General features: G+C 50.4%; 1 protein-coding gene across 2 annotated transcripts in view; it reads left to right on the top strand.

Moving 5' to 3' along the window:
* Window positions 1-24,998, top strand: part of ccdc87 (coiled-coil domain containing 87) — a 51,070-nt gene that overhangs the window by 1,127 nt on the left and 24,945 nt on the right. For both annotated transcript variants that reach the window (XM_045722210.2, XM_045722209.2), the window contains exons 3-9: window positions 217-371; window positions 526-776; window positions 1,054-1,291; window positions 1,556-1,637; window positions 1,831-1,913; window positions 2,143-2,300; window positions 4,012-4,138. In XM_045722210.2, the coding sequence (XP_045578166.2) occupies window positions 217-371; window positions 526-776; window positions 1,054-1,291; window positions 1,556-1,637; window positions 1,831-1,913; window positions 2,143-2,300; window positions 4,012-4,138 (1,094 nt within the window). The remainder of the gene's footprint in view (window positions 1-216; window positions 372-525; window positions 777-1,053; window positions 1,292-1,555; window positions 1,638-1,830; window positions 1,914-2,142; window positions 2,301-4,011; window positions 4,139-24,998) is intronic.

Genomic DNA, 24,998 nt, shown 5'->3' with positions numbered 1-24,998 from the left:
ACCCACCCAAATTCTAAAGTCTTGGCCTATTCATTTACAGGGCTGACCTGAAAACACAAACAGGGTGTCGATCTACACAGTCTATTTTCTCTATCCACATGCCCCACACATCTCTTATGATGCCAAAACAAAATATGTTTATCGTTTTTTTGAATGGAGGTGATACAGGAGAATGAAAGGTATGTACATACGTCCCGGGTGTGTTGTTCCTCCCAGACAGGGTCCAGGAGGAGAGGCCAGTGTCCCCGTCGGTGTCAGAGGGGGTGAAGACCAACCCCACCTCCCTGGCCGACATGTGTCAGCAGCTGCAGTACAGGATCCAGGAGCATACCGTGCTCCACTCCACCCCTGTGGAGGATCAGCAAGCTCTGGTGAGCCACTCCATTAGGATCCACTATACACTCTCTCTCCTAAGAATCTACTAAATGGATGGATGGTTGGATAGATAGATGGATGGAACACTGACACACACACACACAGCCCCCATCCACCCAAAACACTCTGCGACTCCCCCCTCCCCCCAAGGCGGCGGTGATGACGTCAGAGCTGGGCCTGATCTGGCAGGACCTGAAGGGGCTGATGGACGAGCCCACGCTGACCCAGGAGGAGAACAGGCAGCTGCAGGCGGAGACGTGCCAGGAGGTGCTCCGGATCTGCAAGGAGCTCTACCTCAACTATCTCCACCTGCTGGACAGGCTGAGGCGCCGCGCCGTCTTCAGCGACCAGGCCAACCGCAGCCGCCTGGGGGCCCAGATGGCCATAGACTGCACCAGCCTGTGAGTGACTGGCGAGCAGGGTTTCCCCGAGCTCCATTATTTCCTAGGTGGGGATCTAAGGTCCTCAAATCAACATCTCCAGCTTCTTTAAACCAAGATTTACAATTGAAACCAATTGTAGCCAAATTCTTATAGTCGAACCTGCATGCTAAGCTCGTTACTTGAATTATCGATCATCCACCTTTTGTCGATAAATGCAAACTCATCAAGCAGCTGTAAATACAATTGGTTGTTGTTATTGTTCTCCTTATTGCTAACGGTTATTCTTTCTCTGCAGTTTAAACGTCCACTCGATCAGACGCAGCGTAGCGGCAGGGATCAAGGCTATGCGGAGAGCCCGGCTGAGCGCTGAGAGACCCAGAGCTGCCGAATGCGACCTGAAGGGGGTGATGGAGACACACACGGCGCTGCCATGCAAACTGGACTTCGGTCTGACTCTGCAGACCAAGGCTGGCTGCAAGAAGAGCGGTGCCATCAGGCAGGGAAAAAACCCTATGGAGAGGGACCTCCGAGAGGTGAGAGACAGAGAAAGAGAGAGGGAGAGAGAGAGTGTGTGTGTGTTGTGTGTGTGTGTGTGTGAGTGTGGGTCGGTGGGTTTGTGTGTGTGCGTGTGTGTCTGTCTGTGTGTATGCGGTACCTACATCTTTCTGTGTGGGTGTGTGTGTCTCCATGCGTGTGAATGTGTGTGTACACTTGCATCTCTGCTGTTTTGGTGTGTGTGTGTCTGTGGTAAAGCTACAGGGAGCTGAGATGTTCCCTTCTCTCTCCCTGTCTGTCAGATGACTGAGAAGATGGGAGACATGGACCTGGAGCAGGTCTATGACCTGATGCCCTGCCACCTGGAGCTGATCACCAACAAAGGCTTGCTATCTCTCTCTCGTCTCTTTCTCTGTCGCTCTGTCTCTGTCTCTTTCTCTGTCTCTTTCTTTCTCTCTCTCTGTCTCTCTCTTTCTCTCACACAGACAGGCACACACACATATAGTAAAGTACACTTGTGACAATGATAAACAATTGTTTGTTAGTACTAGTAGTAGTGATATGTGTGTGTGTTTAGGTGAAGCGCGGGCCAGCTTGGCCAATGTTTCACAGTCAGATGAGGAACCCAGCATGTATTACCATGGCTACACCAGACTTAAGGTATTGGTATAGTTCCACTATACTATACACATCATACGCTATTCACACCCACTCCAACTGGTCCCTGAAGACATGCATACAGGATGGTTATTATTTACAAGTCATAACTTATTTAGTTATTTTTATGAGTTATATTTGTAAGTCGCTCTGGATAAGAGCGTCTGCTAAATGACGTAAATGTAAAAATGTAAATGTAATATTTTATGGAGTTATTTTTGTGAGCACCCAGGGGTGTAGTTCCATGCCAGACCTGCAGAGGGAGACTCTCCTGGAGGAGCTGGAGATGGAGGCCCTGCCTGCCAGACCCCAGTCCCCCCTGGTGCTGCTGGCCACTGGGCCCTGCTCCAGCATCGAGAAGCCCATTGACCCTGCCCACGACCTTAGGAGGTGTGTGTGGGAGGGAGTGTGTGTGTGTGTGTATTTTTGTGCTTGGGTGTGTGTATTTTGTGCTTGTGTGTATGTTTGTTCTTATGTTTGTGTACAGTGAGGGGAAAAAGTATTTGATCCCCTGCTGATTTTGTACGTTTGCCCACTGACAAAGAAATGATCAGTCTATAATTTTAATGGTAGGTTTATTTGAACAGTGAGAGACAGAATAACAACACAAAAATCCAGAAAAACGCATGTCAAAAATGTTATAAATTGATTTGCATTTTAATGACGGAAATAAGTATTTGACCACTCTGCAAAACATGACTTAGTACTTGGTGGCAAAACCCTTGTTGGCAATCACAGAGGTCAGACGTTTCTTGTAGTTGGCCACCAGGTTTGCACACATCTCAGGAGGGATTTTGTCCCACTCCTCTTTGCAGATCTTCTCCAAGTCATTAAGGTTTCGAGGCTGACGTTTGGCAACTCGAACCTTCAGCTCCCTCCACAGATTTTCTTTGGGATTAAGGTCTGGAGACTGGCTAGGCCACTCCAGGACCTTAATGTGCTTCTTCTTGAGCCACTCCTTTGTTGCCTTGGCCGTGTGTTTTGGGTCAATGTCATGCTGGAATACCCATCCACGACCCATTTTCAATGCCCTGGCAGAGGGAAGGAGGTTCTCACCCAAGATTTGACGGTACATGGCCCCGTCCATCGTCCCTTTGATGCGGTGAAGTTGTCCTGTCCCCTTAGCAGAAAAACACCCCCAAAGCATAATGTTTCCACCTCCATGTTTGACGATGGGGATGGTGTTCTTGGGGTCATAGGCAGCATTCCTCCTCCTCCAAACACGGCGAGTTGAGTTGATGCCAAAGAGCTCCATTTTGGTCTCATCTGACCACAACACTTTCACCCAGTTGTCCTCTGAATCATTCAGATGTTCATTGGCAAACTTCAGACGGGCATGTATATGTGCTTTCTTGAGCAGGGGGACCTTGTGGGCGCTGCAGGATTTCAGTCCTTCACGGCGTAGTGTGATACCAATTGTTTTCTTGGTGACTATGGTCCCAGCTGCCTTGAGATCATTGACAAGATCCTCCCATGTAGTTCTGGGCTGATTCCTCACCGTTCTCATGATCATTGCAACTCCACGAGGTGAGATCTTGCATGGAGCCCCAGGCCGAGGGAGATTGACAGTTCTTTTGTGTTTCTTCCATTTGCGAATAATCGCACCAACTGTTGTCACCTTCTCACCAAGCTGCTTGGCGATGGTCTTGTAGCCCATTCCAGCCTTGTGTAGGTCTACAATCTTGTCCCTGACATCCTTGGAGAGCTCTTTGGTCTTGGCCATGGTGGAGAGTTTGGAATCTGATTGATTGATTGCTTCTGTGGACAGGTGTCTTTTATACAGGTAACAAGCTGAGATTAGGAGCACTCCCTTTAAGAGTGTGCTCCTAATCTCAGCTCGTTACCTGTATAAAAGACACCTGGGAGCCAGAAATCTTTCTGATTGAGATGGGGTCAAATACTTATTTCCCTCATTAAAATGCAAATCAATTTATAACATTTTTGACATGTGTTTATGGGGATGTTTTTGTTGTTGTTCTGTCTCTCACTGTTCAAATAAACCTACCATTAAAATTATAGACTGATCATTTCTTTGTCAGTGGGCAAACGTACAAAATCAGCAGGGGATCAAATACTTATTTCCCTCACTGTATGTGTCTAGGTTGCTACAGGACAGAGTGATTGTGGATCAGGCTGTGACAGATTCTGACACAGACCTCCCTCCACTGATCAAGGCCCTGACGTGGAGAAGCTCCACCAAACTACAACAGCTCACCCACACTCTGCAGGTAGGGAACACACTCTGTAGGTAGGGAACACACTCTGCAGGTAGGATACACACTCTGCAGGTAGGGAACACACTCTGCAGGTAGGGAACACACTCTGTAGGTAGGGAACACACTCTGCAGGTAGGATACACACTCTGCAGGTAGGAAACACACTCTGCAGGTAGGGAACACACTCTGCAGGTAGGGAACACACTCTGCAGGTAGGGAACACACTCTGAAGGTAGGAAACACACTCTGTATGTAGGGAACACACTCTGCAGGTAGGAAACACACTCTGTATGTAGGGAACACACTCTGCAGGTAGGAAACACACTCTGTTTGTAGGGAACACACTCTGCAGGTAGGAAACACACTCTGTAGGAAGGAAACACACTCTAGGTAGGAAAGACACTCTGTAGGTAGGAAAGACACTCTGCAGGTATGAAACACACTCTGCAGGTATGAAACACACTCTGCAGGTAGGGAACACACTCTGTAGGTAGGGAACACACTGCAGGTAGGGAACACACTCTGCAGCTATGAAACACACTCTGCAGGTAGGAAACACACTCTGCAGGTAGGGAACACACTCTACAGGTAGGGACACTCTGCAGGTATGAAACACACTGCAGGTAGGAAACACACTCTGCAGGTAGGAAACACACTCTGCAGGTAGAGAACACACTCTGCAGGTAGGGAACACACTCTGTAGGTAGGGAACACACTCTGCAGGTAGGGAACACACTCTGTAGGTAGGGAACACACTCTGCAGGTAGGATACACACTCTGCAGGTAGGGAACACACTCTGCAGGTAGGGAACACACTCTGTAGGTAGGGAACACACTCTGCAGGTAGGATACACACTCTGCAGGTAGGAAACACACTCTGCAGGTAGGGAACACACTCTGCAGGTAGGGAACACACTCTGCAGGTAGGGAACACACTCTGAAGGTAGGAAACACACTCTGTATGTAGGGAACACACTCTGCAGGTAGGAAACACACTCTGTATGTAGGGAACACACTCTGCAGGTAGGAAACACACTCTGTTTGTAGGGAACACACTCTGCAGGTAGGAAACACACTCTGTAGGAAGGAAACACACTCTAGGTAGGAAAGACACTCTGTAGGTAGGAAAGACACTCTGCAGGTATGAAACACACTCTGCAGGTATGAAACACACTCTGCAGGTAGGGAACACACTCTGTAGGTAGGGAACACACTGCAGGTAGGGAACACACTCTGCAGGTATGAAACACACTCTGCAGGTAGGAAACACACTCTGCAGGTAGGGAACACACTCTACAGGTAGGGACACTCTGCAGGTATGAAACACACTGCAGGTAGGAAACACACTCTGCAGGTAGGAAACACACTCTGCAGGTAGAGAACACACTCTGCAGGTAGGGAACACACTCTGTAGGTAGGGAACACACTCTGCAGGTAGGGAACACACTCTGCAGGTAGGAAACACACTCTGCAGGTAGGAAACACACTCTGCAGGTAGGGAACACACTCTGTAGGAAGGAAACACACTCTGTAGGAAGGAAACACACTCTGTAGGAAGGAAACACACTCTGTAGGAAGGAAACACACTCTGCAGGTAGGAAACACACTCTGCAGGTAGGGAACACACTCTGTAGGAAGGAAACACACTCTGCAGGTAGAAAAAACACTCTGCAGGTAGGGAACACACTCTGTAGGCAGGGAACACACTCTGTAGGTAGGGAACACACTCTGTAGGTAGGGAACACACTCTGCAGGTAGGAAACACACTCTGTAGGTAGGGAACACACTCTGCAGGTAGGGAACACACTCTGCAGGTAGGAAACACACTCTGCAGGTAGGAAACACACTCTGCAGGTAGGGAACACACTCTGCAGGTAGGGAACACACTCTGCAGGTAGGGAACACACTCTGTAGGTAGGAAACACACTCTGTAGGTAGGGAACACACTCTGCAGGTAGGAAACACACTCTGCAGGTAGGGAACACACTCTGTAGGTAGGAAACACACTCTGCAGGTAGGAAACACACTCTGTAGGAAGGAAACACACTCTGCAGGTAGGAAACACACTCTGCAGGTAGGGAACACACTCTGCAGGTAGGGAACACACTCTGTAGGAAGGAAACACACTCTGTAGGTAGGAAACACACTCTGCAGGTAGGAAACACACTCTGTAGGAAGGAAACACACTCTGTAGGTAGGAAACACACTCTGCAGGTAGGAAACACACTCTGCAGGTAGGAAACACACTCTGCAGGTAGGGAACACACTCTGCAGGTAGGGAACACACTCTGCAGGTAGGAAACACACTCTGCAGGTAGGAAACACACTCTGCAGGTAGGGAACACACTCTGCAGGTAGGGAACACACTCTGCAGGTAGGGAACACACTCTGTAGGAAGGAAACACACTCTGTAGGAAGGAAACACACTCTGTAGGAAGGAAACACACTCTGTAGGAAGGAAACACACTCTGCAGGTAGGAAACACACTCTGCAGGTAGGGAACACACTCTGTAGGAAGGAAACACACTCTGCAGGTAGGAAACACACTCTGCAGGTAGGGAACACACTCTGTAGGCAGGGAACACACTCTGTAGGCAGGGAACACACTCTGTAGGTAGGGAACACACTCTGCAGGTAGGAAACACACTCTGTAGGAAGGAAACACACTCTGTAGGAAGGAAACACACTCTGCAGGTAGGAAACACACTCTGCAGGTAGGGAACACACTCTGTAGGCAGGGAACGCACTCTGCAGGTAGGGAACACACTGTAGGTAGGGAACAAACCCTGCAGGTAGGAAACACACTCTGTAGGTAGGGAACACACTATGCAGGCAGGGAACACACTCTGCAGGTAGGGAACACACTCTCTATGTAGGGAACACACTCTGTAGGTAGGAAACACACTCTGCAGGTAGGGAACACACTCTGCAGGTAGGGAACACACTCTGTAGGTAGGAAACACACTCTGCAGGTAGGGAACACACTCTGCAGGTAGGGAACACACTCTGTAGGTAGGGAACACACTCTGCAGGTAGGGAACACACTCTGTAGGTAGGGAACACACTCTGCAGGTAGGAAACACACTCTGTAGGTAGGGAACACACTCTGCAGGTAGGGAACACACTCTGTAGGTAGGGAACACACTCTGCAGGTAGGAAACACACTCTGCAGGTAGGAAACACACTCTGCAGGTAGGGAACACACTCTGTAGGTAGGGAACACACTCTGCAGGTAGGGAACACACTCTGCAGGTAGGAAACACACTCTGCAGGTAGGAAACACACTCTGCAGGTAGGGAACACACTCTGCAGGTAGGGCACACTCTGCAGGTAGGAAACACACTGCAGGTAGGAAACACACTCTGCAGGTAGGAAACACACTCTGCAGGTAGGGAACACACTCTGCAGGTAGGGAACACACTCTGTAGGTAGGGAACACACTCTGCAGGTAGGGAACACACTCTGCAGGTAGGAAACACACTCTGCAGGTAGGGAACACACTCTGCAGGTAGGGAACACACTCTGTAGGTAGGGAACACACTCTGCAGGTAGGAAACACACTCTGCAGGTAGGAAACACACTCTGCAGGTAGGGAACACACTCTGTAGGTAGGGAACACACCTCTGCAGGTAGGAAACACACTCTGCAGGTAGGAAACACACTCTGCAGGTAGGGAACACACTCTGCAGGTAGGGAACACACTCTGCAGGTAGGGAACACACTCTGTAGGAAGGAAACACACTCTGTAGGAAGGAAACACACTCTGTAGGAAGGAAACACACTCTGTAGGTAGGAAACACACTCTGCAGGTAGGAAACACACTCTGCAGGTAGGGAACACACTCTGCAGGTAGGAAACACTCTGAGGTAGGGAACACACTCTGCAGGTAGGAACACCCGGGAGGACACACTCTGCAGGTAGGGAACACACTCTGTAGGTAGGGAACACACTCTGCAGGTAGGAACACACTCTGTAGGAGGAAACACACTCTGTAGGAAGGGAACACACTCTGCAGGAGGAACACACTCTGAGGAGGAACACACTCTGCAGGTAGGAAACACACTCTGCAGGTAGGGAACACACTCTGTAGGTAGGAAACACACTCTGCAGGTAGGAAACACACTCTGCAGGTAGGGCACACTCTGAGGCAGGGACACACTCTGCAGGTAGGGAACACACTCTGCAGGTAGGGAACACACTCTGCAGGTAGGAAACACACTCTGTAGGAAGGAAACACACTCTGTAGGAAGGAAACACACTCTGCAGGTAGGAAACACACTCTGCAGGTAGGGAACACACTCTGTAGGCAGGGAACGCACTCTGCAGGTAGGGAACACACTGTAGGTAGGGAACAAACCCTGCAGGTAGGAAACACACTCTGTAGGAAGGAAACACACTCTGTAGGAAGGAAACACACTCTGTAGGAAGGAAACACACTCTGCAGGTAGGAAACACACTCTGCAGGTAGGGAACACACTCTGTAGGAAGGAAACACACTCTGCAGGTAGAAAAAACACTCTGCAGGTAGGGAACACACTCTGTAGGCAGGGAACACACTCTGTAGGCAGGGAACACACTCTGTAGGTAGGGAACACACTCTGCAGGTAGGAAACACACTCTGTAGGAAGGAAACACACTCTGTAGGAAGGAAACACACTCTGCAGGTAGGAAACACACTCTGCAGGTAGGGAACACACTCTGTAGGCAGGGAACGCACTCTGCAGGTAGGGAACACACTGTAGGTAGGGAACAAACCCTGCAGGTAGGAAACACACTCTGTAGGTAGGGAACACACTATGCAGGCAGGGAACACACTCTGCAGGTAGGGAACACACTCTCTATGTAGGGAACACACTCTGTAGGTAGGAAACACACTCTGCAGGTAGGGAACACACTCTGTAGGTAGGGAACACACTCTGCAGGTAGGAAACACACTCTGCAGGTAGGGAACACACTCTGCAGGTAGGAAACACACTCTGTAGGTAGGGAACACACTCTGCAGGTAGGGAACACACTCTGTAGGTAGGGAACACACTCTGCAGGTAGGGAACACACTCTGTAGGTAGGGAACACACTCTGCAGGTAGGGAACACACTCTGCAGGTAGGAAACACACTCTGCAGGTAGGGAACACACTCTGTAGGTAGGAAACACACTCTGTAGGCAGGGAACACACTCTGCAGGTAGGGAACACACTCTGCAGGTAGGAAACACACTCTGTAGGAAGGAAACACACTCTGTAGGAAGGAAACACACTCTGCAGGTAGGAAACACACTCTGCAGGTAGGGAACACACTCTGCAGGTAGGGAACACACTCTGCAGGTAGGGCACACTCTGTAGGTAGGGAACAAACGCTGCAGGTAGGAAACACACTCTGTAGGTAGGGAACACACTATGCAGGCAGGGAACACACTCTGCAGGTAGGGAACACACTCTGTAGGTAGGGAACACACTCTGCAGGTAGGGAACACACTCTGTATGAAGGAAACACACTCTGCAGGTAGGGCACACTCTGTAGGCAGGGAACGCACTCTGCAGGTAGGGAACACACTCTGCAGGTAGGGAACACACTCTGCAGGTAGGATACACACTCTGCAGGTAGGAAACACACTCTGCAGGTAGGGAACACACTCTGCAGGTAGGGAACACACTCTGCAGGTAGGGAACACACTCTGTAGGTAGGAAACACACTCTGCAGGTAGGGAACACACTCTGCAGGTAGGAAACACACTCTGCAGGTAGGGACACACTCTGCAGGTAGGGAACACACTCTGCAGGTAGGGAACACACTCTGCAGGTAGGAAACACACTCTGTAGGAAGGAAACACACTCTGTAGGAAGGAAACACACTCTGCAGGTAGGAAACACACTCTGCAGGTAGGGAACACACTCTGTAGGAAGGAAACACACTCTGTAGGAAGGAAACACACTCTGTAGGAAGGAAACACACTCTGTAGGAAGGAAACACACTCTGCAGGTAGGGAACACACTCTGTAGGAAGGAAACACACTCTGCAGGTAGGAAACACACTCTGCAGGTAGGTAACACACTCTGTAGGTAGGGAACACACTCTGTAGGCAGGGAACACACTCTGTAGGTAGGGAACACACTCTGCAGGTAGGAAACACACTCTGTAGGAAGGAAACACACTCTGTAGGAAGGAAACACACTCTGCAGGTAGGAAACACACTCTGCAGGTAGGGGACACACTCTGTAGGAAGGGAACGCACTCTGCAGGTAGGGAACACACTGTAGGTAGGGAACAAACACTGCAGGTAGGAAACACACTCTGTAGGTAGGGAACACACTATGCAGGCAGGGAACACACTCTGCAGGTAGGGAACACACTCTGTATGTAGGGAACACACTCTGTATGTAGGGAACACACTCTGTAGGTATGGAACACACTCTGCAGGTAGGGAACACACTCTGTAGGTAGGGAACACACTCTGCAGGTAGGAAACACACTCTGCAGGTAGGGAACACACTCTGCAGGTAGGAAACACACTCTGCAGGTAGGGAACACACTCTGCAGGTAGGGAACACACTCTGTAGGTAGGAAACACACTCTGCAGGTAGGGAACACACTCTGTAGGTAGGGAACACACTCTGTAGGTAGGGAACACACTCTGTAGGTAGGGAACACACTCTGCAGGTAGGGAACACACTCTGCAGGTAGGAAACACACTCTGCAGGTAGGGAACACACTCTGTAGGTAGGAAACACACTCTGTAGGCAGGGAACGCACTCTGCAGGTAGGGAACACACTCTGCAGGTAGGAAACACACTCTGTAGGAAGGAAACACACTCTGTAGGAAGGAAACACACTCTGCAGGTAGGAAACACACTCTGCAGGGTAGGGAACACACTCTGCAGGTAGGGAACACACTCTGCAGGTAGGAGCACACTCTGTAGGTAGGGAACACACGCTGCAGGTAGGAAACACACTCTGTAGGTAGGGAACACACTCTGCAGGCAGGGAACACACTCTGCAGGTAGGGAACACACTCTGTAGGAGGAACACACTCTGTAGGAAGGAAACGCACTCTGTAGGAAGGAAACACACTCTGCAGGTAGGAAACACACTCTGCAGGTAGGGAACACACTCTGTAGGAAGGGAACGCACTCTGCAGGTAGGGAACACACTGTATGTAGGGAACAAACGCTGCAGGTAGGAAACACACTCTGTAGGTAGGGAACACACTATGCAGGCAGGGAACACACTCTGCAGGTAGGGAACACACTCTGTATGTAGGGAACACACTCTGTAGGTAGGAAACACACTCTGTAGGTATGGAACACACTCTGCAGGTAGGGAACACACTCTGTAGGTAGGGAACACACTCTGCAGGTAGGAAACACACTCTGCAGGTAGGGAACACACTCTGCAGGTAGGAAACACACTCTGCAGGTAGGGAACACACTCTGCAGGTAGGGAACACACTCTGTAGGTAGGAAACACACTCTGCAGGTAGGGAACACACTCTGTAGGTAGGGAACACACTCTGTAGGTAGGGAACACACTCTGCAGGTAGGGAACACACTCTGCAGGTAGGAAACACACTCTGAGGAGGAACACACTCTTAGGTAGGAAACACACTCTGCAGGTAGGGAACACACTCTGTAGGTAGGAAACACACTCTGTAGGCAGGGAACGCACTCTGCAGGTAGGGAACACACTCTGCAGGTAGGAAACACACTCTGTAGGAAGGAAAAACACTCTGTAGGAAGGAAACACACTCTGTAGGAAGGAAACACACTCTGCAGGTAGGAAACACACTCTGCAGGTAGGAAACACACTCTGCAGGTAGGGACACACTCTGCAGGTAGGGAACACACTCTGCAGGTAGGGAACACACTCTGCAGGTAGGAAACACACTCTGTAGGAAGGAAACACACTCTGTAGGAAGGAAACACACTCTGCAGGTAGGAAACACACTCTGCAGGTAGGGAACACACTCTGTAGGAAGGAAACACACTCTGTAGGAAGGAAACACACTCTGTAGGAAGGAAACACACTCTGTAGGAAGGAAACACACTCTGCAGGTAGGAAACACACTCTGCAGGTAGGGAACACACTCTGTAGGAAGGAAACACACTCTGCAGGTAGAAAAAACACTCTGCAGGTAGGGAACACACTCTGTAGGCAGGGAACACACTCTGTAGGCAGGGAACACACTCTGTAGGTAGGGAACACACTCTGCAGGTAGGAAACACACTCTGTAGGAAGGAAACACACTCTGTAGGAAGGAAACACACTCTGCAGGTAGGAAACACACTCTGCAGGTAGGGAACACACTCTGTAGGCAGGGAACGCACTCTGCAGGTAGGGAACACACTGTAGGTAGGGAACAAACCCTGCAGGTAGGAAACACACTCTGTAGGTAGGGAACACACTATGCAGGCAGGGAACACACTCTGCAGGTAGGGAACACACTCTCTATGTAGGGAACACACTCTGTAGGTAGGAAACACACTCTGCAGGTAGGGAACACACTCTGTAGGTAGGGAACACACTCTGCAGGTAGGAAACACACTCTGCAGGTAGGGAACACACTCTGCAGGTAGGGAACACACTCTGCAGGTAGGAAACACACTCTGCAGGTAGGGAACACACTCTGCAGGTAGGAAACACACTCTGCAGGTAGGGAACACACTCTGCAGGTAGGGAACACACTCTGTAGGTAGGAAACACACTCTGCAGGTAGGGAACACACTCTGTAGGTAGGGAACACACTCTGTAGGTAGGGAACACACTCTGCAGGTAGGGAACACACTCTGCAGGTAGGAAACACACTCTGCAGGTAGGGAACACACTCTGTAGGTAGGAAACACACTCTGTAGGCAGGGGCAGGGCCCTCGCAGGAGGGAACACACTCTGCAGGTAGGGAACACACTCTGTAGGGAACCCCGGAGGAACACACTCTGCAGGTAGGGACCTCGAGGGGAAACACACTCTGTAGGGACCCTCGTAGGAGGAACACACTCTGTAGGAAGGAAACACACTCTGCAGGTAGGAAACACACTCTGCAGGTAGGGAACACACTCTGTAGGAAGGAAACACACTCTGCAGGTAGAAAAAACACTCTGCAGGTAGGGAACACACTCTGTAGGCAGGGAACACACTCTGTAGGCAGGGAACACACTCTGTAGGTAGGGAACACACTCTGCAGGTAGGAAACACACTCTGTAGGAAGGAAACACACTCTGTAGGAAGGAAACACACTCTGCAGGTAGGAAACACACTCTGCAGGAAGGGAACACACTCTGTAGGCAGGGAACGCACTCTGCAGGTAGGGAACACACTGTAGGTAGGGAACAAACCCTGCAGGTAGGAAACACACTCTGTAGGTAGGAAACACACTCTGTAGGAAGAAAAAACACTCTGCAGGTAGGGAACACACTCTGTAGGCAGGGAACACACTCTGTAGGCAGGGAACACACTCTGTAGGTAGGGAACACACTCTGCAGGTAGGAAACACACTCTGCAGGTAGGAAACACACTCTTCAGGTAGGGAACACACTCTGTAGGTAGGAAACACACTCTGTAGGCAGGGAACGCACTCTGCAGGTAGGGAACACACTCTGCAGGTAGGAAACACACTCTGTAGGAAGGAAAAACACTCTGTAGGAAGGAAACACACTCTGTAGGAAGGAAACACACTCTGCAGGTAGGAAACACACTCTGCAGGTAGGAAACACACTCTGCAGGTAGGGACACACTCTGCAGGTAGGGAACACACTCTGCAGGTAGGGAACACACTCTGCAGGTAGGAAACACACTCTGTAGGAAGGAAACACACTCTGTAGGAAGGAAACACACTCTGCAGGTAGGAAACACACTCTGCAGGTAGGGAACACACTCTGTAGGAAGGAAACACACTCTGTAGGAAGGAAACACACTCTGTAGGAAGGAAACACACTCTGTAGGAAGGAAACACACTCTGCAGGTAGGAAACACACTCTGCAGGTAGGGAACACACTCTGTAGGAAGGAAACACACTCTGCAGGTAGAAAAAACACTCTGCAGGTAGGGAACACACTCTGTAGGCAGGGAACACACTCTGTAGGCAGGGAACACACTCTGTAGGTAGGGAACACACTCTGCAGGTAGGAAACACACTCTGTAGGAAGGAAACACACTCTGTTTGAAGGAAACACACTCTGCAGGTAGGAAACACACTCTGCAGGTAGGGAACACACTCTGTAGAAAGGGAACGCACTCTGCAGGTAGGGAACACACTGTAGGTAGGGAACAAACCCTGCAGGTAGGAAACACACTCTGTAGGTAGGAAACACACTCTGTAGGAAGGAAACACACTCTGCAGGTAGGAAACACACTCTGCAGGTAGGAAACACACTCTGCAGGTAGGGACACACTCTGCAGGTAGGGAACACACTCTGCAGGTAGGGAACACACTCTGCAGGTAGGAAACACACTCTGTAGGAAGGAAACACACTCTGTAGGAAGGAAACACACTCTGCAGGTAGGAAACACACTCTGCAGGTAGGGAACACACTCTGTAGGAAGGAAACACACTCTGTAGGAAGGAAACACACTCTGTAGGAAGGAAACACACTCTGTAGGAAGGAAACACACTCTGCAGGTAGGAAACACACTCTGCAGGTAGGGAACACACTCTGTAGGAAGGAAACACACTCTGCAGGTAGAAAAAACACTCTGCAGGTAGGGAACACACTCTGTAGGCAGGGAACACACTCTGTAGGCAGGGAACACACTCTGTAGGTAGGGAACACACTCTGCAGGTAGGAAACACACTCTGTAGGAAGGAAACACACTCTGTAGGAAGGAAACACACTCTGCAGGTAGGAAACACACTCTGCAGGTAGGGAACACACTCTGTAGGCAGGGAACGCACTCTGCAGGTAGGGAACACACTGTAGGTAGGGAACAAACCCTGCAGGTAGGAAACACACTCTGTAGGTAGGGAACACACTATGCAGGCAGGGAACACACTCTGCAGGTAGGGAACACACTCTCTATGTAGGGAACACACTCTGTAGGTAGGAAACACACTCTGCAGGTAGGGAACACACTCTGTAGGTAGGGAACACACTCTGCAGGTAGGAAACACACTCTGCAGGTAGGGACACACTCTGCAGGTAGGAAACACACTCTGCAGGTAGGGAACACACTCTGCAGGTAGGAAACACACTCTGCAGGTAGGGAACACACTCTGTAGGTAGGAAACACACTCTGTAGGCAGGGAACGCACTCTGCAGGTAGGGAACACACTCTGTAGGTAGGAAACACACTCTGTAGGAAGGAAACACACTCTGTAGGAAGGAAACACACTCTGCAGGTAGGAAACACACTCTGCAGGTAGGGAACACACTCTGCAGGTAGGGAACACACTCTGCAGGTAGGGCACACTCTGTAGGTAGGGAACAAACGCTGCAGGTAGGAAACACACTCTGTAGGTAGGGAACACACTATGCAGGCAGGGAACACACTCTGCAGGTAGGGAACACACTCTGTAGGTAGGGAACACACTCTGCAGGTAGGGAACACACTCTGTATGTAGGGAACACACTCTGCAGGTAGGAAAAACACTCTGCAGGTAGGAAACACACCCTGCAGGTAGGGACACACTCTGTAGGTAGGAAACACACTCTGCGGGAAGGAAACACACTCTGCAGGTAGGGAACACACTCTGTAGGTAGGGAACACACTCTGCAGGTAGGAAACACACCCTGCAGGTAGGAAACACACTCTGCAGGTAGGAAACACACTCTGCAGGAAGGAAACACACTCTGTATGAAGGAAACACACTCTGCAGGTAGGGCACACTCTGTAGGCAGGGAACGCACTCTGCAGGTAGGGAACACACTCTGTAGGCAGGGAACACACTCTGTAGGTAGAGAACACACTCTGCAGGTAGGAAACACACTCTGTAGGAAGGAAACACACTCTGTAGGAAGGAAACACACTCTGCAGGTAGGAAACACACTCTGCAGGTAGGGACCACACTCTGCAGGTAGGGAACACACTCTGCAGGTAGGGCACACTCTGTAGGTAGGGAACAAACGCTGCAGGTAGGAAACACACTCTGTAGGTAGGGAACACACTATGCAGGCAGGGAACACACTCTGTAGGTAGGAAACACACTCTGTAGGTAGGGAACACACTCTGCAGGTAGGGAACACACTGTAGGCAGGGAAAACACTCTGTAGGTAGGGAACACACTCTGCAGGTAGGGCACACACTGTAGGTATGAGACACACTCTGCAGGGAGAAAACACACTCTGTATGTAGGGAACACACTCTGCAGGTAGGAAACACACTCTGTATGTAGGGAACACACTCTGCAGGTAGGAAACACACTCTGTAGGAAGGAAACACACTCTGTAGGTAGGGAACACACTATGCAGGCAGGGAACACACTCTGTAGGTAGGAAACACACTCTGTAGGTAGGGAACACACTCTGCAGGTAGGGAACACACTGTAGGCAGGGAACACACTCTGTATGTAGGGAACACACTCTGCAGGTAGGAAACACACTGTATGTAGGGAACACACTCTGCAGGTAGGAAACACACTCTGTATGTAGGGAACACACTCTGCAGGTAGGAAACACACTCTGTATGTAGGGAACACACTCTGCAGGTAGGAAACACACTCTGTAGGAAGGAAACACACTCTGTAGGTAGGAAAGACACTCTGTAGGTAGGAAAGACACTCTGCAGGTATGAAACACACTCTGCAGGTATGAAACACACTCTGCAGGTAGGGAACACACTCTGTAGGTAGGGAACACACTGCAGGTAGGGAACACACTCTGCAGGTATGAAACACACTCTGCAGGTATGAAACACATCTGCAGGTATGAAACACACTCTGCAGGTAGGAAACACACTCTGCAGGTAGGGAACACACTCTGTAGGTAGGGAACACACTATGCAGGCAGGGAACACACTCTGCAGGTAGGGAACACACTCTCTATGTAGGGAACACACTCTGTAGGTAGGAAACACACTCTGCAGGTAGGGAACACACTCTGTAGGTAGGGAACACACTCTGCAGGTAGGAAACACACTCTGCAGGTAGGGACACACTCTGCAGGTAGGAAACACACTCTGCAGGTAGGGAACACACTCTGTAGGTAGGAAACACACTCTGTAGGTAGGGAACACACTCTGCAGGTAGGGAACACACTCTGTAGGTAGGGAATACACTCTGCAGGTAGGGAACACACTCTGTAGGTAGGGAACACACTCTGCAGGTAGGGAACACACTCTGCAGGTAGGAAACACACTCTGCAGGTAGGGAACACACTCTATAGGTAGGAAACACACTCTGTAGGCAGGGAACGCACTCTGCAGGTAGGGAACACACTCTGTAGGTAGGAAACACACTCTGTAGGAAGGAAACACACTCTGTAGGAAGGAAACACACTCTGCAGGTAGGAAACACACTCTGCAGGTAGGGACCACACTCTGCAGGTAGGGAACACACTCTGCAGGTAGGGCACACTCTGTAGGTAGGGAACAAACGCTGCAGGTAGGAAACACACTCTGTAGGTAGGGAACACACTATGCAGGCAGGGAACACACTCTGCAGGTAGGGAACACACTCTGTAGGTAGGGAACACACTCTGCAGGTAGGGAACACACTCTGTATGTAGGGAACACACTCTGCAGGTCAGGTAGGGAACACACTCTGTATGTAGGGAACACACTCTGCAGGTAGAAAAAACACTCTGCAGGTAGGAAACACACCCTGCAGGTAGGGAACACACTCTGTAGGTAGGAAACACACTCTGCGGGAAGGAAACACACTCTGCATGTAGGGAACACACTCTGTAGGTAGGGAACACACTCTGCAGGTAGGAAACACACCCTGCAGGTAGGAAACACACTCTGCAGGTAGGAAACACACTCTGCAGGAAGGAAACACACTCTGTATGAAGGAAACACACTCTGCAGGTAGGGCACACTCTGTAGGCAGGGAACGCACTCTGCAGGTAGGGAACACACTCTGCAGGTAGGGAACACACTCTGCAGGTAGGATACACACTCTGCAGGAGGAAACACACTCTGCAGGTAGGGAACACACTCTGCAGGTAGGGAACACACTCTGCAGGTAGGGAACACACTCTGAAGGTAGGAAACACACTCTGCAGGTAGGGAACACACTCTGCAGGTAGGAAACACACTCTGTAGGAAGGAAACACACTCTGTAGGAAGGAAACACACTCTGCAGGTAGGAAACACACTCTGCAGGTAGGGAACACACTCTGTAGGAAGGAAACACACTCTGTAGGAAGGAAACACACTCTGTAGGTAGGAAACACACTCTGCAGGTAGGGAACACACTCTGTAGGAAGGAAACACACTCTGCAGGTAGGAAACACACTCTGCAGGTAGGTAACACACTCTGTAGGTAGGGAACACACTCTGTAGGCAGGGAACACACTCTGTAGGTAGGGAACACACTCTGCAGGTAGGAAACACACTCTGTAGGAAGGAAACACACTCTGTAGGAAGGAAACACACTCTGCAGGTAGGAAACACACTCTGCAGGTAGGGAACACACTCTGTAGGAAGGGAACGCACTCTGCAGGTAGGGAACACACTGTAGGTAGGGAACAAACACTGCAGGTAGGAAACACACTCTGTAGGTAGGGAACACACTATGCAGGCAGGGAACACACTCTGCAGGTAGGGAACACACTCTGTATGTAGGGAACACACTCTGTATGTAGGGAACACACTCTGTAGGTATGGAACACACTCTGCAGGTAGGGAACACACTCTGTAGGTAGGGAACACACTCTGCAGGTAGGAAACACACTCTGCAGGTAGGGAACACACTCTGCAGGTAGGAAACACACTCTGCAGGTAGGGAACACACTCTGGCAGGTAGGGAACACACTCTGTAGGTAGGAAACACACTCTGCAGGTAGGGAACACACTCTGTAGGTAGGGAACACACTCTGTAGGTAGGGAACACACTCTGTAGGTAGGGAACACACTCTGCAGGTAGGGAACACACTCTGCAGGTAGGAAACACACTCTGCAGGTAGGGAACACACTCTGTAGGTAGGAAACACACTCTGTAGGCAGGGAACGCACTCTGCAGGTAGGGAACACACTCTGCAGGTAGGAAACACACTCTGTAGGAAGGAAACACACTCTGTAGGAAGGAAACACACTCTGCAGGTAGGAAACACACTCTGCAGGTAGGGAACACACTCTGCAGGTAGGGAACACACTCTGCAGGTAGGGAACACACTCTGTAGGTAGGGAACACACTCTGCAGGTAGGAAACACACTCTGTAGGAAGGAAACACACTCTGTAGGAAGGAAACACACTCTGCAGGTAGGAAACACACTCTGCAGGTAGGGAACACACTCTGTAGGAAGGAAACACACTCTGCAGGAAGGAAACACACTCTGTAGGAAGGAAACACACTCTGTAGGCAGGGAACACACTCTGCAGGTAGGGAACACACTCTGCAGGTAGGGAACACACTCTGTAGGAAGGAAACACACTCTGTAGGAAGGAAACACACTCTGCAGGTAGGAAACACACTCTGCAGGTAGGGAACACACTCTGTAGGAAGGGAACGCACTCTGCAGGTAGGGAACACACTGTATGTAGGGAACAAACGCTGCAGGTAGGAAACACACTCTGTAGGTAGGGAACACACTATGCAGGCAGGGAACACACTCTGCAGGTAGGGAACACACTCTGTATGTAGGGAACACACTCTGTAGGTAGGAAACACACTCTGCAGGTAGGGAACACACTCTGCAGGTAGGGAACACACTCTGCAGGTAGGGAACACACTCTGCAGGTAGGAAACACACTCTGCAGGTAGGGAACACACTCTGCAGGTAGGAAACACACTCTGCAGGTAGGGAACACACTCTGCAGGTAGGGAACACACTCTGTAGGTAGGGAACACACTCTGCAGGTAGGGAACACACTCTGTAGGTAGGGAACACACTCTGTAGGTAGGGAACACACTCTGCAGGTAGGGAACACACTCTGCAGGTAGGAAACACACTCTGCAGGTAGGGAACACACTCTGTAGGTAGGAAACACACTCTGTAGGCAGGGAACGCACTCTGCAGGTAGGGAACACACTCTGCAGGTAGGAAACACACTCTGTAGGAAGGAAAAACACTCTGTAGGAAGGAAACACACTCTGTAGGAAGGAAACACACTCTGCAGGTAGGAAACACACTCTGCAGGTAGGAAACACACTCTGCAGGTAGGGACACACTCTGCAGGTAGGGAACACACTCTGCAGGTAGGGAACACACTCTGCAGGTAGGAAACACACTCTGTAGGAAGGAAACACACTCTGTAGGAAGGAAACACACTCTGCAGGTAGGAAACACACTCTGCAGGTAGGGAACACACTCTGTAGGAAGGAAACACACTCTGTAGGAAGGAAACACACTCTGTAGGAAGGAAACACACTCTGTAGGAAGGAAACACACTCTGCAGGTAGGAAACACACTCTGCAGGTAGGGAACACACTCTGTAGGAAGGAAACACACTCTGCAGGTAGAAAAAACACTCTGCAGGTAGGGAACACACTCTGTAGGCAGGGAACACACTCTGTAGGCAGGGAACACACTCTGTAGGTAGGGAACACACTCTGCAGGTAGGAAACACACTCTGTAGGAAGGAAACACACTCTGTAGGAAGGAAACACACTCTGCAGGTAGGAAACACACTCTGCAGGTAGGGAACACACTCTGTAGGCAGGGAACGCACTCTGCAGGTAGGGAACACACTGTAGGTAGGGAACAAACCCTGCAGGTAGGAAACACACTCTGTAGGTAGGGAACACACTATGCAGGCAGGGAACACACTCTGCAGGTAGGGAACACACTCTGTATGTAGGGAACACACTCTGTAGGTAGGAAACACACTCTGCAGGTAGGGAACACACTCTGTAGGTAGGGAACACACTCTGCAGGTAGGAAACACACTCTGCAGGTAGGGAACACACTCTGCAGGTAGGGAACACACTCTGCAGGTAGGAAACACACTCTGCAGGTAGGGAACACACTCTGCAGGTAGGAAACACACTCTGCAGGTAGGGAACACACTCTGCAGGTAGGGAACACACTCTGTAGGTAGGAACACACTCTGCAGGTAGGGAACACACTCTGCAGGTAGGGAACACACTCTGTAGGTAGGAAACACACTCTGCAGGTAGGGAACACACTCTGTAGGTAGGGAACACACTCTGTAGGTAGGGAACACACTCTGCAGGTAGGGAACACACTCTGCAGGTAGGAAACACACTCTGCAGGTAGGGAACACACTCTGTAGGTAGGAAACACACTCTGTAGGCAGGGAACGCACTCTGCAGGTAGGGAACACACTCTGCAGGTAGGAAACACACTCTGTAGGAAGGAAAAACACTCTGTAGGAAGGAAACACACTCTGTAGGAAGGAAACACACTCTGCAGGTAGGAAACACACTCTGCAGGTAGGAAACACACTCTGCAGGTAGGGACACACTCTGCAGGTAGGGAACACACTCTGCAGGTAGGGAACACACTCTGCAGGTAGGAAACACACTCTGTAGGAAGGAAACACACTCTGTAGGAAGGAAACACACTCTGCAGGTAGGAAACACACTCTGCAGGTAGGGAACACACTCTGTAGGAAGGAAACACACTCTGTAGGAAGGAAACACACTCTGTAGGAAGGAAACACACTCTGTAGGAAGGAAACACACTCTGCAGGTAGGAAACACACTCTGCAGGTAGGGAACACACTCTGTAGGAAGGAAACACACTCTGCAGGTAGAAAAAACACTCTGCAGGTAGGGAACACACTCTGTAGGCAGGGAACACACTCTGTAGGCAGGGAACACACTCTGTAGGTAGGGAACACACTCTGCAGGTAGGAAACACACTCTGTAGGAAGGAAACACACTCTGTAGGAAGGAAACACACTCTGCAGGTAGGAAACACACTCTGCAGGTAGGGAACACACTCTGTAGGCAGGGAACGCACTCTGCAGGTAGGGAACACACTGTAGGTAGGGAACAAACCCTGCAGGTAGGAAACACACTCTGTAGGTAGGGAACACACTATGCAGGCAGGGAACACACTCTGCAGGTAGGGAACACACTCTCTATGTAGGGAACACACTCTGTAGGTAGGAAACACACTCTGCAGGTAGGGAACACACTCTGTAGGTAGGGAACACACTCTGCAGGTAGGAAACACACTCTGCAGGTAGGGAACACACTCTGCAGGTAGGAAACACACTCTGCAGGTAGGGAACACACTCTGTAGGTAGGAAACACACTCTGTAGGTAGGGAACACACTCTGCAGGTAGGGAACACACTCTGTAGGTAGGGAACACACTCTGCAGGTAGGGAACACACTCTGCAGGTAGGAAACACACTCTGCAGGTAGGGAACACACTCTGTAGGTAGGAAACACACTCTGTAGGCAGGGAACGCACTCTGCAGGTAGGGAACACACTCTGTAGGTAGGAAACACACTCTGTAGGAAGGAAACACACTCTGTAGGAAGGAAACACACTCTGCAGGTAGGAAACACACTCTGCAGGTAGGGAACACACTCTGCAGGTAGGGAACACACTCTGCAGGTAGGGCACACTCTGTAGGTAGGGAACAAACGCTGCAGGTAGGAAACACACTCTGTAGGTAGGGAACACACTCTGCAGGCAGGGAACACACTCTGCAGGTAGGGAACACACTCTGTAGGTAGGGAACACACTCTGCAGGTAGGGAACACACTCTGTATGTAGGGAACACACTCTGCAGGTAGGAAACACTCTGAGGAGGAACACACTCTGCAGGTAGGGAACACACTCTGTAGGACCTCTGCAGGTAGGGAACACACTCTGCAGGTAGGGAACACACTCTGTAGGTAGGGAACGCACTCTGCAGGTAGGGAACACACGGTAGGCCCTGCAGGTAGGAAAAACACTCTGTAGGAAGGAAACACACTCTGTAGGAAGGAAACACACTCTGCAGGTAGGAAACACACTCTGCAGGTAGGAAACACACTCTGCAGGTAGGGACACACTCTGCAGGTAGGGAACACACTCTGCAGGTAGGGAACACACTCTGCAGGTAGGAAACACACTCTGTAGGAAGGAAACACACTCTGTAGGAAGGAAACACACTCTGCAGGTAGGAAACACACTCTGCAGGTAGGGAACACACTCTGTAGGAAGGAAACACACTCTGTAGGAAGGAAACACACTCTGTAGGAAGGAAACACACTCTGTAGGAAGGAAACACACTCTGCAGGTAGGAAACACACTCTGCAGGTAGGGAACACACTCTGTAGGAAGGAAACACACTCTGCAGGTAGAAAAAACACTCTGCAGGTAGGGAACACACTCTGTAGGCAGGGAACACACTCTGTAGGCAGGGAACACACTCTGTAGGTAGGGAACACACTCTGCAGGTAGGAAACACACTCTGTAGGAAGGAAACACACTCTGTAGGAAGGAAACACACTCTGCAGGTAGGAAACACACTCTGCAGGTAGGGAACACACTCTGTAGGAAGGGAACGCACTCTGCAGGTAGGGAACACACTGTAGGTAGGGAACAAACCCTGCAGGTAGGAAACACACTCTGTAGGTAGGAAACACACTCTGTAGGAAGGAAACACACTCTGCAGGTAGGAAACACACTTAGGTAGGGAACACACTCTGTAGGCAGGGAACACACTCTGTAGGTAGGGAACACACTCTGCAGGTAGGAAACACACTCTGTAGGAAGGAAACACACTCTGTAGGAAGGAAACACACTCTGCAGGTAGGAAACACACTCTGCAGGTAGGGAACACACTCTGTAGGCAGGGAACGCACTCTGCAGGTAGGGAACACACTGTAGGTAGGGAACAAACCCTGCAGGTAGGAAACACACTCTGTAGGTAGGGAACACACTATGCAGGCAGGGAACACACTCTGCAGGTAGGGAACACACTCTCTATGTAGGGAACACACTCTGTAGGTAGGAAACACACTCTGCAGGTAGGGAACACACTCTGTAGGTAGGGAACACACTCTGCAGGTAGGAAACACACTCTGCAGGTAGGGAACACACTCTGCAGGTAGGAAACACACTCTGCAGGTAGGGAACACACTCTGTAGGTAGGAAACACACTCTGTAGGTAGGGAACACACTCTGCAGGTAGGGAACACACTCTGTAGGTAGGGAACACACTCTGCAGGTAGGGAACACACTCTGTAGGTAGGGAACACACTCTGCAGGTAGGGAACACACTCTGCAGGTAGGAAACACACTCTGCAGGTAGGGAACACACTCTGTAGGTAGGAAACACACTCTGTAGGCAGGGAACGCACTCTGCAGGTAGGGAACACACTCTGTAGGTAGGAAACACACTCTGTAGGAAGGAAACACACTCTGTAGGAAGGAAACACACTCTGCAGGTAGGAAACACACTCTGCAGGTAGGGAACACACTCTGCAGGTAGGGAACACACTCTGCAGGTAGGGAACACACTGTAGGTAGGGAACAAACGCTGCAGGTAGGAAACACACTCTGTAGGTAGGGAACACACTATGCAGGCAGGGAACACACTCTGCAGGTAGGGAACACACTCTGTAGGTAGGGAACACACTCTGCAGGTAGGGAACACACTCTGTAGGTAGGGAACACACTCTGCAGGTAGGGAACACACTCTGTAGGTAGGGAACACACTCTGCAGGTAGGGAACACACTCTGCAGGTAGGGAACACACTCTGCAGGTAGGAAACACACTCTGCAGGTAGGGAACACACTCTGCAGGTAGGGAACACACTCTGCAGGTAGGAAACACACTCTGCAGGTAGGGAACACACTCTGTAGGTAGGGAACACACTCT

Source organism: Salmo salar, chromosome 07, assembly GCF_965601325.2.
Source record: "Salmo salar chromosome 07, fSalSal1, whole genome shotgun sequence".
In the NCBI taxonomy this organism is placed as follows: domain Eukaryota; kingdom Metazoa; phylum Chordata; class Actinopteri; order Salmoniformes; family Salmonidae; genus Salmo; species Salmo salar.
Note: the sequence above shows the minus strand (reverse complement) of the source record. Positions and strands in the feature narration are given on the sequence as shown.